We start from the raw sequence: 13,788 nt of genomic DNA, 5'->3' as shown, positions 1-13,788 counted from the left end.
GTACTAGAAGACGGGTTGCATTTTGCTCCCTCAACTAAGAAAATGGCAAACTAGCCCCTATACATTAGAAAAAAAAATACAAATTGGCCCTTCCATTAAAAATTTCATCCTTATGTGCGGTTAAGTGATGATTTGGCTTTTTAAATTTTTTTTTTGGTATATAAGTTACCTGGAACTAAAGGATGTATTAGGACTCAGGTTGCATTTTACTCCCTCCACTAAAAAAATGGGCATATTAGCCCCTCTACATATATCAAAAAGTAAATTGGTCCTTCTATTAAAAATTCTTTTCATTTCTACTATCAAATATCTAAGAGAATTATTTAAAATTTATTAAGAATTAAAAATTTTAAAATTATTAAATATTAATAAAAAATTAAAAATAACATCCAGAATGATCATGGGCAAATGATTGTCTAAACTCGAATGAACTTCAATTGTCAAGGATCATTCAAGGGTGGTTTCTTAAATAATTATAAAATTATTTAAAAACCATTAAGAGTTGTAAGAAATTATAAATAATGATTAAAATTTTAATTTTTTAAAAAATATATAAAAATATATATACACATTTAGCATGTTTAAAGAATTCAAATATACCCATAGACTCACATGTATCTTCTTAATCAAGTTGATATTTTAGTTAATCAAGCTAGTGAGTACTATTTTGTTAATTTCTTATAATTCTTAATATCTTTTAAATAATTTCCTATAATGATTTAATAATTATTTAAGAAACAACTCTAAAATGAATATTGACAAATAGTTGCCTAAGCTCATTTGAACTTGGACATCCATATGTCCTAGTTCATTTTGTATGTTGTTTTTAATAATTTTTAAATAATTTCAAAAAAAATATAATTACTTATAAATTTTAATAGATTTAAAATAATTCACTATAATGTTTTTATTATATTTAAAAAATCACGTCTAGGATGAACTTGGACAACCATTTGTCTAGGTTCATCTTGGATGTGAATTTTAAATAATTATTAAAATTTTTTTATTTTTAAATATTTTTTGATGTGAGAAAAATGTACCACATCAATATGAGATATACATGGCACACAACGTATCAATATTTAGTTGACCCGTTAGTCATGTCATCACTTAGAAATAGAAATGAATAGAAATTTTAATAGAGGATTAGTTTGGTTTTTTATTTAAAGTATATGAATTAATCTGCTCATTTTTTTAACAGAGGGGCAAAATACAATCCACATCTTAGTACAGGGGCTCAATGGTACTTTTATCTATAATATTCATTTGAGTATATATTTTAGTAGCTAGGTTTTCAGTGGATAGTTAATTCTTAGATGAAAATGTTTAAGTAATAATAACTAATTTGGTTATTTAACTTTACAAAAAAGTTATTTTAGTCGTCTATTTAATTTTTCATCTTTATTAGCCTTAAACTTACTCTTTTTTGTCAAATCACCATAAAATGAATGGAAAAATTAATATTTTGTAACTTTGTTGATATTGCATACATGTGAATTGCCACGTAGATGACATGTTAACATTTAATTACTTTTTTAAAATTCAAAAATTTTAAAAAACATTTTTTAAAAAATTAAAAATCATTAAATTTATTTTTAAAATATTTTTTAAAATTTTAAAAAATAATTAAATGCTTACATGTCATTTATGTGCCAATCCATGTGTGACGTCAAAAAGTTAACAAATGTTAACTTTTCCATTTATTTTGAATTGATTTGATAAAAAAATACAAGTTAAAAAGGCTACAAAAAAATTAAATTAAATTAATGTCAAAAATGATTTTTTTTTATAAATTTAGAGGGAAAAATGATACTTTTAACTTTTTGTGATATTTTGGTATTTTTATAATTTATTTATACATGAAAAGAACTTGATTTTAATAAGGGAATGGTAATATCATTAAAAAGGAAAAAGAAAAGAAAAAAGTCTGATTTGATGGGTTAACAAAATAAAGGAAGCATAAACAGCCCAAGAACGTGGGTGTGTTTGAGTTGATACAGAAATACTGATACTATAAAGATGAGAACTTCATTCTTTTCATTGAGAAACCATCAAAAAGTTTTCATTTTTAAAAGAAAAAGCCAACGGTTTTGATAAAACCCAAAACGAAAGTTTTTATACTAAATCATATAAAGCAAAAAATAAAAAAAGAATAGTCCCAATCTTCATTTGTTCCCTTTTCTTCTCCATCGTCAGATACTCTTTCCTTCATTAGTATATCTCCTCCAATCCCTTCCTCTCGCGCCAAAATAAAATAAAAATAACATTTCTCTACTTTATTTCTTTGTTTAAGTCTAGTATCTTCTTCTTTGTTCTCTCAGTGCGTAAGTTTATTTTTTTATGTATATATGGTATGGTATGGTATGGTATAGTATGTATGTAGCCTATTTTTACATATGGGTATCTGGGTTTCTCTTTGTTAAAAGAATAATTTAGTACAAAGAATTTTTTTTATTTGAGGTTTTTGTATGGATGGTGTGTGAACTGATGGATAGTTGCATTTTGGTTATGTTATATATATATATAAATATGCATTTGGTTTCACTTTACTTGCTAAAACTTTTATAAAAAATTGATGGATACTAATATGTTTCATTTTCATTTTCCCAGTGATCTAAGGTCATTCAAGGACATGGCGGATGGTATGGCAAGGGGGCCAACGAGTCCAGCAGGAGGGAGTCATGAGAGTGGAGAGCAGTGCAGTTCTCACTCAACTGTGAGGGAACAAGACCGTTACCTTCCAATTGCCAATATAAGCAGAATCATGAAGAGAGCATTGCCTACTAATGGCAAAATTGCTAAGGATGCTAAAGAAACTGTTCAAGAATGTGTTTCTGAGTTCATCAGCTTCATCACTAGCGAGTATGTAAATTCCTTAATCTGGGGTTTTATTAATATTTCTGGGAACTTTTTCTTTTCTTGGTTTCTTACTTTTTATAGTTGTGATATCCTTTGGAAAGATGTAAGCTTTACCTGGTATTTTTTTTTAATTATGGAGTGGTAAAGATTCTTGAGAGATTTGATTTGTGTTTTGAATTCCAGCATTAAGTTGGAAGTGGCTTGACTATAATTTGTTTTACTTCGGTAAAGGTTTACTTTTTTTTAGGATGTGATTTTAGTGTGTTTATGAAACATAGGGTCCTAGTGTACATTATGGTGTTTTTGTGAGCCACTCACTTTTCATTATGAACTGTACATTTGTTAGCCATATAGTGTTTCACATTTGTGCTTATTTCTATGAATTGTAAATTTGGTTATTTTTGGTGTTTCCTGACATTGGAGATGTGATTATAAGACCTTTGGCTTTATTTTCTGACATCTTCTGATTTTCTGGTGTTCACAAAAGCTGGAAGTTTGACTGGCGTTTTAAACTTTTGAATGGTGAAGGTTGTTTGGCTTATGTGGCATGCACTTTTAGATAGGAAAGTTGGGACCTAGTGTTTTTTAATTCACATTTTCAATGATATTTGAGTGGGGTAAGGTTTATAGTTTACACGAGAAGCATAGTGTTTAATGATCCCTTTTCTTTTCTCTATAGGTTTGCTTGTTGATGTTTTCAAAGCAAATGGTTATTCATTATTATTAATTATGATTGCTTTTTATTGGGATTCAGGTTTAGCCTTTGTGAAAATGGTTTGGTCTGTTTGTTTTGCAGGGCTAGCGATAAATGCCAGAAAGAGAAGAGGAAGACAATTAATGGAGATGATTTGTTGTGGGCAATGGCAACATTAGGCTTTGAAGACTATATTGAGCCACTTAAAATATATCTGGCCAGGTACAGAGAGGTATGTAAATGGAGCTTTAACTTTTGATCCATTTTTTTGATATTTCATAGCATAGAACCTGTTAGGCTAGAAGATTGAATAGAAGAGAATTTTTTTTTTATTCTTGACATTTTCATATCTGCCTGGTGTTTAATCTGACTCTTTCTTTTTGACCTTCTTGGGGTTGATGTTATTGGAATGATCATGATGCACAGTTGGAGGTAATTACACTCTCTTTTTCATGGCTAATATACGCATACATATATATATATTGTGTAGTTTGTATACTTTGACAGTGTCTCCTTTAACTGCAAACATTCCAATTGACAGGGTGATGCTAAGGGATCAATCAGGGGTGAAGTGCCTCTTAAAAGAGATGCAGTTCGAGTTCTTGCTGTCCCCAACCCACAGGTGAAACAATGATATTTACTTTAGATTCTTGTTCTTGGCCTAAATTTGATACACTTGGCTGTTTTTGTTTAAGCATTCTGTAAAGTCCTGAACTGAATTACCATGTCTCTTGTGCATTGGTGGTGAATGAATCCTGCAGTTTCCTATCGAAGGATCATTGAACTATATTAATTCCCAGGTAATTCTCTTTCTCCCTCTCTCTAATATTTGGCTTTTTTTACTACAAAATTGGCCATTTGTTGTCTTCTTTTTGCAAAGATGGAATATGTTGTTGATTAATGTTTCATAACTCATAGATTCATGTCCAACATACTTGATAATTTTCTAAGTATCTTAGTCTCTGTCCCTCAAGTCCTTTCCATTTTGGTTACTTTTGTACCATAAATTTTTCCCTGATTACTTCACCAGTGCAAAAATCTTGGAAGGTATAATTTTTGCATAAATCCTTGAAGGTTAATGCAATTTTTTGCTCCTGAATTTAGTAATTAGGTTCACTTTGATATTTATATTTTTTTTGTCTATTTTAATACCTAAATTTGACAATTAAGTCTATTTTAACTTGTAAAAATGTAAAAGTTTGATAATGTGGTACTTTGAGATTGTGCTACGTCATTATGTTCACTTTTTCAAGTGCTGATGTGGCACAATCTCCGGATGTTACTTCATCAATTTTTTCATTTTTTCAAGTTCAATGATCAAAATAAATCTAGTTGTTAAATTCAACTACCAAAGTGAAAAAAAAAACATGTATCAAAATAAGTGCCAAAAAGTATATTAACTAATCCTTGAAAAATGAGGTATTGAAATATCTAAAGCATTGCACACCATAATTTTCCCGTCAGACTACTTTCAAGGTAACTTTTTTCTCCAATGAGGATGGGACTCTGCACCTAACATAGTATAATTTTCACTAAAATTTGATTGATTGGATAGCTACTTCGCTTCGTGATTTTGCACCTAACATTACCAGAAGCTTTATTGTCATACATATGATGTGATTTTCATGTAATATTAATATTAATTCCCAGTTTCCACAATGGCATGATAGCACCTGTCCGGCCAAACTGGGAGCTAATATAGTTATGATCTGATAGATCTCGTGTCAAAAAGGCTTCAGACCAATGTGCTTAAAGCAAACATTACACCAACCATGTCCCTTGAAGATTTAAGACATTGATAAGTTTCAGTTGCATGTATGATGCATGTTTTTATGATGCATAATCAAGAACTCAAAATTGTATTTCTCACTTGTATTTCAATGGTTCGATTTCCTTTACAGGCACAAGGACATCATATGATCGTCCCCTCCATGCAAGGCAACGAGTAGCTGATTCGAGCTTCCTCTACCACTTCCATAAGTATTAGGGCTGGCTTATATTGTTTAATCCAAACACTTCTAGGATCTTTAATGGGGAATTAATCTTAATTATGCAAAGCTAAATACTTTGGGGAATTTTTTTTTTTTTGTTAGCTTGTTCTAAGGTAATATGGAGCTGTATAAGTTGCTGTAAATTTGGCTATTTATATGATAATATGGTATATTGCTTTGCATTTAGTATTTAAATCTTTCAATGATACGTTCTTGTCCATATTGCACCATTTTAATTTCTTAATTAAACTTTGTTATTCATTTCATTTCATATTTGTATTGTTTTTATAGAGGGTAAATACCAGTAGTCACTAAATTATGGGTAAGTTTTCCTTTTAATCACTTGACTAGAAAAAAGTTGCAATTTGGTCACTGAACCATTTAAAAGTTTTTATTTAAGTCACTAGACTTTTTTTTTAAATGTTTCGCCGGTGAGTTCTAAGTGACGATTTGATGATCGAGTATGGTGGATCAATATCCATTGACAAGTAGAATAACATACTTTATATCCAAGTTGATTTGATGGTCAGTGTTAGAGATTGAAGAAAAAAAGCTATTTTTATTTTGATTTGTAGATTCATAATGTATAAAGTTGTTTTATGAGAGAAAAAAAAGGGGGAATTGTAGAAGAAAAGGAGAAAAAGAACTCTAACACCCCAAAATAAGGATTAGAAGAATTAAGGTTTGTAGGATGAGTTAGTAGTTTTGGATAGGCTTTTATGTTTTTTCTTTGTGATTTAGAAATAATGTTGAGTTTAGTGGTTCAATGGTTAAGTTTTTCTATTTTTTTCGGTCTCATGTTCGAATCCCTGTGTGTATGAAAGTGAGAAATTTATTTTTAGATATTAAGATTTCTTAAATTTTATCTTTTATTTTAATTTAATTTTATTCTGATTTTATTAAAGAATTTCCAAAAATAAACTTCCCTCACATTCCCTCACTCTCTTTCACTTCTTTTTTTTTTCTTTCTCCTTTATTCTTCAGTTTTCCCTTTTTTTCCAAACCTATTATCAATTGTTGTTTCACAAGATTTCGTTTGTTCCCTGCTTATTCTTTAAATCGGGATTCCAAGAGGGAAAAAGGTAAGTATGATTATTTGCATTTTAGTCACTTGTCTTCGAATTGTTTTATCTTGTTACGATCGGGAAATCTTTGTAATCTTTGTATATTCGTGTGATCGAGTTCCAGATTGGTTTGTCGAGGTACATCTGTTGATTGTTGTGCGTTGTAATCGTCTTTCAGGTGTGTGTTCTTGAACCTTTGTATTTAGAGGTGATTTGTGGCTGAATCTCTATGTTTTGCATCAGTTTGGGGGTGGTTTTTGGATCACACGAGCGGTTGACATGGCTATGTGCCGCACACGGGCGGTTCACATGTTCATGTGCTACTTAGATATCAGGTTAAATTCATATCACACGATCTGGGGTGGGTCACATGACCGTGTGACTCCTATTAGGAAAATTGAAAGTGAGTTACATTGCTTGCTCACACAAGCATGTCCCTTAATCACAAGGTTTTGTGCCCTATTACATGGTGTATATGCATTTATAATATCTAATTTATTGTTCACATAAGTGCGTATTGCTGTGTTATACTAAATTTGTCATATAAAAATATCTGGATGTGATAATTGGAAATTATGTATGTTGTTGTTCCGTTATTTTGTATCCAAATACTAGTGTCTTCGATTCTGTATATCCGTATTGAATTTGTTATTCAAAATAATTATGTCTGATTCTGTATATCTGTATTGATTCTGTATCTGAAAATGATTGCAACTAATTCTAAATATATGTATTGTTTCGATTAATTACATTTGCATCTGTGGTTGGGATATGAATACGAAGTGAAGTAAGTTTGATCTGCCAGTTTAACTGCATTATTTGAATTGATGGTAAAACTTCCCGTCTGCTTGATAGTTTGCCAACCACATATGCAATATGTATAGATATACTGAACTGTTGATATTTCTTTGTGCTTGATCGTTCATTTAACATCATTTATTTACATTTGTTTTAGACTCACACTGAGCTTTCGTAGCTTACTCCCTCAATCTCCTCTTTTCAGGTAAAACACGAGGTTAGGTCTCAGACTCAGCAAATCAAAGAATCTCAGTATATTCAGTTCTGGTTTGTTTAAATAACTTTTCTATAGTACTTTGTTCTGACTTAGTTGGTTTTGTAAATAACTTTAGGTAAAGTACGATATGAAATTTTTGGTCTAAGTTAACTTAATTGTTTTTTATACTTTTTATGTCGTATTACTTCAACATCATAATTACCAAATCCATTTTGATTCCAAATCTATTACAGAAGTATTTTTATCTGGTTTTAAGATAAATTTACGACTTTTTGTTTTGAGTCATCTCGGTGGCCAATGTGACCTCTAGAATCTGGTCGAAACTTTTAGGCTGGGTTTTGGGGTGTTGCAAGAACTTTCGATTGGTGCAAGCAGTGCAAATAGAAAAAGCCATATAACATCAACTTTAACAGCCCAATGGTTTAAATAAAAAACTTTCGAATAGTTCACTGACAAAATTGTAACTTTTTTAGTTAAGTGACCAAAACGAAAACTTAACACTAGTATGAACTTTGCAATCTAATTGTTTAGGAGTTTTGTAATCTGAAGTTCCAAAATCAATTTTGCAACGAAAATTTTGAAATTTTACTTTAAACGAAAATCCAAAATTTATTACTAAAAAGTTGAGTGATTATTAAAGAAAATAGCATTTAGATAAACTAAAACCCATGCATGAAATCTCAATTTAGTTCAAAACTAAAAGCCCATACCACAGGTTATAAACTTATCTACAAGTCCAAATGAACATAAAATCTTATATCTTAGGAAAAACTTTATTAAAATCAAACCGAAACGAAAATATCTGAAACCTCCGATTAGCTGAGTCTGGAACCTAACCACGAGAGTTACTTGAAAAAGAGTAAACTAAGGGGGCGAGCTACGAAGCTCAATATGGGTCTAAAACAAATGTAATTAAGCAAAGTCGAATAGATGATCATAATCATAGAAAACACAATAATTCATGATAAACATACTCATCAAATAAAGTAATTTAGTTCACAATTGTTACACCATCCATATATGTAAGACATGCATAAAAGTGTGACTAGTGTAAGTAAATCCCACCTAACCATCCAACCCCACCAACTTCGCCCATCCTGTATACCAAATAGGGTTCACTAGACCCTTCCATCCACTACTCATCAATTTATGTTATGGTGGACCCATCCAATCGGTACACCTTAAAGTGGTCATTGGCCATACTTATGTTAAGCAGTCAAGTTGCTAACAATGTTGCGGATTTACTACCAAATTAAATTAATGCAGTTTAATTGCCGAATCGAACTTCCTTCTCTTCATAACCAAATCCCAACCATAAATGCAAATAATCTTACGCATACAAATATATATAATCAGATATGTTAATAATCAGTTCCAATAATCCACAAACATACTCGTAACCAAAACCAAATAACAGAATAAACAACATCCATAACTTCTAAATAACATACTTAACTAATCCCATATACATTGTTTAGACTAATAAAGTCATACTAGCAACCTACACAAATAACTGAGTTCAGAACTTATGTATACATAAATATATAAATTCGACCAGTAATGCACCCTTCATAGTCATCCAATAATAAAAAATGGTGTTCCAAATACTCTTACAGAGGCTTAAACATGCAAAAGATCACTTAGGGACTAAAACGAATAATTTGCGAAAAAAGAGTAAAAATTGTAAAACTAAGACCACAAGGCCGTGTGGGAGGGTTCAAACCATGTGATAGGAATACACAACCATGTGCCTGAGAGACACGGCCATATGGCTGAGAAACACGGCCGTATGGGTAGACTGTATAAGAGGGTTCAAACTATGTGGCAGGAATACACAATTGTGTGGCTGAGGGATACAACCATGTGGGCAGATCGTGTGGGAGGATACAGACCGTGTGACAGGAACACACAACTATGTGGCTAAGGACACGACCATGTGACTGAGGGACACGGCCGTATGGACAAACCGTGTAAATCTTTGTACTTATGTGACAAATTTTCACATTAAGGAGCAGGGGAGACACAACTGTGTCTTACGTCATGTGAAACCTCCCCAAGCCTTGTGCGATTGACAAAATCCTTAATAGAGGTCACACGACTGTGTGGCTAGCCTATGTGACTCACCCCAAACTATGTGACAGGAAAAATAACCTAATTTCTAAAACAGCACATCGCCGTGTGGATTGCCCATGTGCGGTAGACCTCGTGTGGTCAAAAACTACCCCCAAAATTGTTGCAAATCATGTAATTAGAACAACGATACCACCACTCATTACAAGAGTTAAGAACACAAACCTAGAAATGCGATTGCCAATGTAAAAGATCAACTGATTTGCCTCTATTCTACTAACTTAAAAAATCAATTACGATTATCTACTAAACATTTAAAGATCTCAATCGTACAATATTAAAGAATCGAAGAAAACCAAATCTAAAACTCAAAAGAAAACACTTACACGTTTCAAAACTTTGACGAACAAAAATGCAAATGAACGGATGATACTTTAATGAAGCGACAGAAACTAAGGCTTAAACGTAAGACAAAAATGGCACAGAACTACAAAAATTTTGATATTCTAACAATGGGACAAAAAAGAAAGAACCAAAGGAACAAGAGAATAATTGAGCAAACAAATAAAAATTAGAAAATAGGAAATGTAAGCAAGAGTGGAGGAACGTGAGAGGATTTTTGGGGATTACTCCTATATTTAAAAAATAACAAATAGAATAAATAAAATAAACAAAACCTATCAGATTTTCTAGAGTTATAGCAAAAAACAAAATAATTTCCACTTAGGATTCAAATGCAAACACCTTACCACTAAATCAGCAAACCCATTCTAACTCTAAAATGAAAAAATTGTCTTAAAAGTCCAATCACACCCACTGACTCACCCTACAAACCTTGATCCTTCTAACCTTAATTTCGGGGTGTGACAACCATTTGTTCATATTTGTTTGAATTTGGACAAACATTTATTCAGATTCATTCTATTTGCAAATTTTAATTATTTTTAAAATAAGATTTTATTTTTAAAAAAACTTATATTTTCAAAAATATATTTTTGTTGATGTGGTATGCCATGTCAGCATACTAGTAGCTTCTGGGGGTTTCCGTCAACCATGTCAGTGAGGTTAATAGTCAAACTGATCAACTGATGATTTCTATTAAAGAAAGGGGCCAATTGATTTATTTTTTTTTTGTAACCAAGAATTTAATTGGGTTCACTTTTTTCATAAAGACTCAATTGATTTTTTGTACTGAGGACTTTTATGGCACTTAAGCCTAAAATAAAAGGTAAATGGTTAAAATTTTTAAAAATATATTAATTAATTTAAAACGTGGCAAAAAAATTAGGTTGTCCACATCAAGTGGGTGCTGGGATTTTGTAAAATAATATATATATGATATATGTAATTTAAATTAAATTTTAATTAGGCATTAATTATTATTAAATTTATATAATATGCTAATTATTATAAAATACTATCTTATTATAAAGGAATAAATACTAAATTTATATATTAACTTTGATATAAGTTGCAATGTTACACGTCAATTTTAATTTGGCATGTTTGTATACATCAAACATTAATTTTGATTAATGTTCACATTTCACTAATCTAATAATTTATGTGGCACAATTTTCTATTATGTCATTTGTAAATTGCTAACATAAAATTTTATTGGGTTAAAAAACAAACAAATTTAAATTATTTCCACCTAGATTTAAAAAAAAGAAAAACAAATTTCTTGGGGAAAAGAGTTTTCCCAAGTGTGTTCATATTTTAGTCTAGACAAAAATAATTTAAATTTGTTTGTTTTATTTTAACCTAATAAAATGTCATATCAATAATTTACACAGACTTAACAAAAAAGCATGTTAAATAGATAACGGGCTTAGTGAAATGTGAAATTTGAACCAAAATTAAAGTTTGATATATGTATATGCACCAAATTAAAGCTCATGTATAACATTGCAAATTGTATCAAAATTCATATATAATTTTGATATTTATCCTTATTATAAAATATATTTCGATTATCAAAAGGAAATGCTACTATAATAATTTATAAAAAATATTTTTATGTTGTATTTGTTTCACCAAGGATAACTTTTACAAAATGATTTCAGTAAAATTTTCCAAACAACAGAAAATATTTTACGCAGAATAATTCAAACATTAGAAAATAACAGCTTTTAAACATTAGAAAATATCAGCTTTTCTAGAAAATCAATCCATTTTCTAGAAGTCATTTTTAGTGAAACAAACACAACCTTAAAATGAAAATTTTAAAGAAAAATGAATATTGTAAAAATGGATGCAAAAATATTGATTTTGAGGTTTTTAAAACTTTTACAAAAGTTGTATTGTTCACTTTCTCTTTTTTCGATTTTATTTTGTTTTTAGTTTGTACTTTAAAAAGTTATGGGGTAATATTTTAAAATTTTTTTAATCTTTATTTTAAATTATGTCACATAAGATTTGACATATCATTTAATGGTTAAATGAACAATTTTAATAATTGAAAAACTTGATTGAAATAATATCGATAATTTGATAATATAATCAGAACGATTTGAAATGTGAGAACGAATTTAGAATGAAGTTCAGAATTTAGAAATGTATGGTAAAATTAATTCTAAATTTTATCATATTAATAATTTGTATTAAATAAACTTTAAAATGTGGAGTATTTTGTGTTTATATTATATCTTGAAAAATGACTATTTGGGTCAACACATGGGGATGGGGGGATTCAGCCACAAAAATCCCATTTCACGCAGTACAGTTCAAAGTACCTAATACCATTCCCACACACATGATCAGTGCCTATCGTGCCGACAATCTTTAGGTAGTACCCATTAGCCACCCAGCCCACACCTGTTGGGCTGCGACATAAAACGTGTTTCACGCATTATGGAGCCTCCCCTAATCGACTCTCGTTGTTCTGACAGTGGTACGATTGTCAACCTGTGATCCAGATGATGGGAAACGCTCCTAAATACCCTCCAATGTGCCTACAATAATGGTTCCCATTGACATCTTCAATCTAACAAATGTGCATATAATAATTGTTTCCATTACCCTCAAATCTAATCATATTGTAGATTAGATAGGTCGCATCTCCAACATGTCAAGTATTATCTTTAGTGAAATTTTTGTCTTTAAACTTTGTTGAGAGTTTGAGTACTTAAAGAGGCATTAAATTTACAAAACAGAAGTATATTACCAAATTCTTGATGAGATGAACCATACACATTACGCTTGCTCGGGGTCAAACTCATAACCTATAGTATATAGATCACTTTTGGGTGAAAATACTACACGACATGGGCTAATTCTATGAACTCACCACCTCTTCAAGAATTTGGGTTCTCGACAAAGTTGAAAGACAAAATCCCCAACTAGAGACAATACCTAATATGTTTGACCCTCAACACATACCAAGCTCGACACTAAATCAATATTTTAAGATATTAGTGAAGTTATTAGTGAGGTCTTAGCTTAATGGTGGAGGGTAGAGTAGAGTAAAGAAGAAGATTGTTGTTATATAGTAGTCTTCATCTCATACAATCATAGCTCTCTTCACACTTGTCGTCGTACTTTGTTAATCACACATACATACATACACATACCAGCACGTGACATCAGTCTTGTGCTGAATGGTGGACACGTTAGAAACCACGTGACGCAAACGCATCGTACCAAAAATATTCATCTTTTGGTGTCTTTTATTTATTTTGTCCCACCAGTGAGCAAACCCCCAAAACTCGGCGTCAACCAAATCTTGTTGCATTAATGAAGGGCTGATAATATATTAAAAACAACCCCCTGTTGCTAACGTGACAGTGTTAATGTACTGTAAAGATTGCAGCAAAAGTGTTGGGGTTTAAATTTTAGTTGTAAGTTTTAAGATTTTAACACTATTATTTTAAGGAAACTTACAAGTGGAAAGGAGAAAGAAAAAACAAAAACGAAGGAAGGGGATATGGGGTGGTGGTGTGAGCATATATCCCCACGACGTGACCATCATTCGTTGGATGCAGGAGGCAGGGCAGGGCAGGCCAGCTCACTCACTCACTCACACACACTGCTTCACTTACCCTTTTTCGTCCCCACTTGGTTTTCTGGCACAGAAGCTGTCTCTCAATCTTCATT

General features: G+C 31.0%; 1 protein-coding gene and 1 long non-coding RNA gene across 6 annotated transcripts; both read left to right on the top strand.

The window, feature by feature from the left end:
* The first annotated feature begins 2,048 nt into the window (after positions 1–2,048).
* Positions 2,049–5,730, top strand: LOC107934176 (nuclear transcription factor Y subunit B-1). Of its 4 annotated transcripts, none has more exons than XM_016866543.2 (7): positions 2,049–2,351; positions 2,611–2,862; positions 3,656–3,785; positions 3,980–3,985; positions 4,095–4,175; positions 4,315–4,353; positions 5,455–5,730. In XM_016866543.2, the coding sequence occupies exons 1-7, from the start codon at positions 2,341–2,343 to the stop codon at positions 5,500–5,502; spliced, it is 567 nt and encodes a 188-aa protein (XP_016722032.1). In that variant the 5' UTR covers positions 2,049–2,340; the 3' UTR covers positions 5,503–5,730. The 4 variants fall into 4 exon arrangements, with proteins under 4 accessions (XP_016722032.1, XP_016722035.1, XP_016722037.1 ...); XM_016866546.2 differs by having other exon boundaries at positions 2,050–2,320; XM_016866548.2 differs by having other exon boundaries at positions 2,052–2,214.
* A 746-nt stretch (positions 5,731–6,476) lies between these two features.
* Positions 6,477–7,788, top strand: LOC121207741 (uncharacterized). 2 transcript variants are annotated; one of them, XR_005902851.1, is made up of 3 exons: positions 6,477–6,626; positions 6,787–7,011; positions 7,612–7,788. It is a non-coding gene; the product is annotated as an uncharacterized lncRNA (long non-coding RNA). The 2 variants fall into 2 exon arrangements; XR_005902852.1 differs by having other exon boundaries at positions 6,477–7,011.
* The last annotated feature ends 6,000 nt before the right edge of the window (positions 7,789–13,788 follow it).

The sequence above is a fragment of the Gossypium hirsutum genome, chromosome A10, assembly GCF_007990345.1.
Source record: "Gossypium hirsutum isolate 1008001.06 chromosome A10, Gossypium_hirsutum_v2.1, whole genome shotgun sequence".
NCBI classification, from domain to species: Eukaryota; Viridiplantae; Streptophyta; class Magnoliopsida; order Malvales; family Malvaceae; genus Gossypium; species Gossypium hirsutum.
This window is presented reverse-complemented; position numbering and strand designations above follow the sequence as displayed.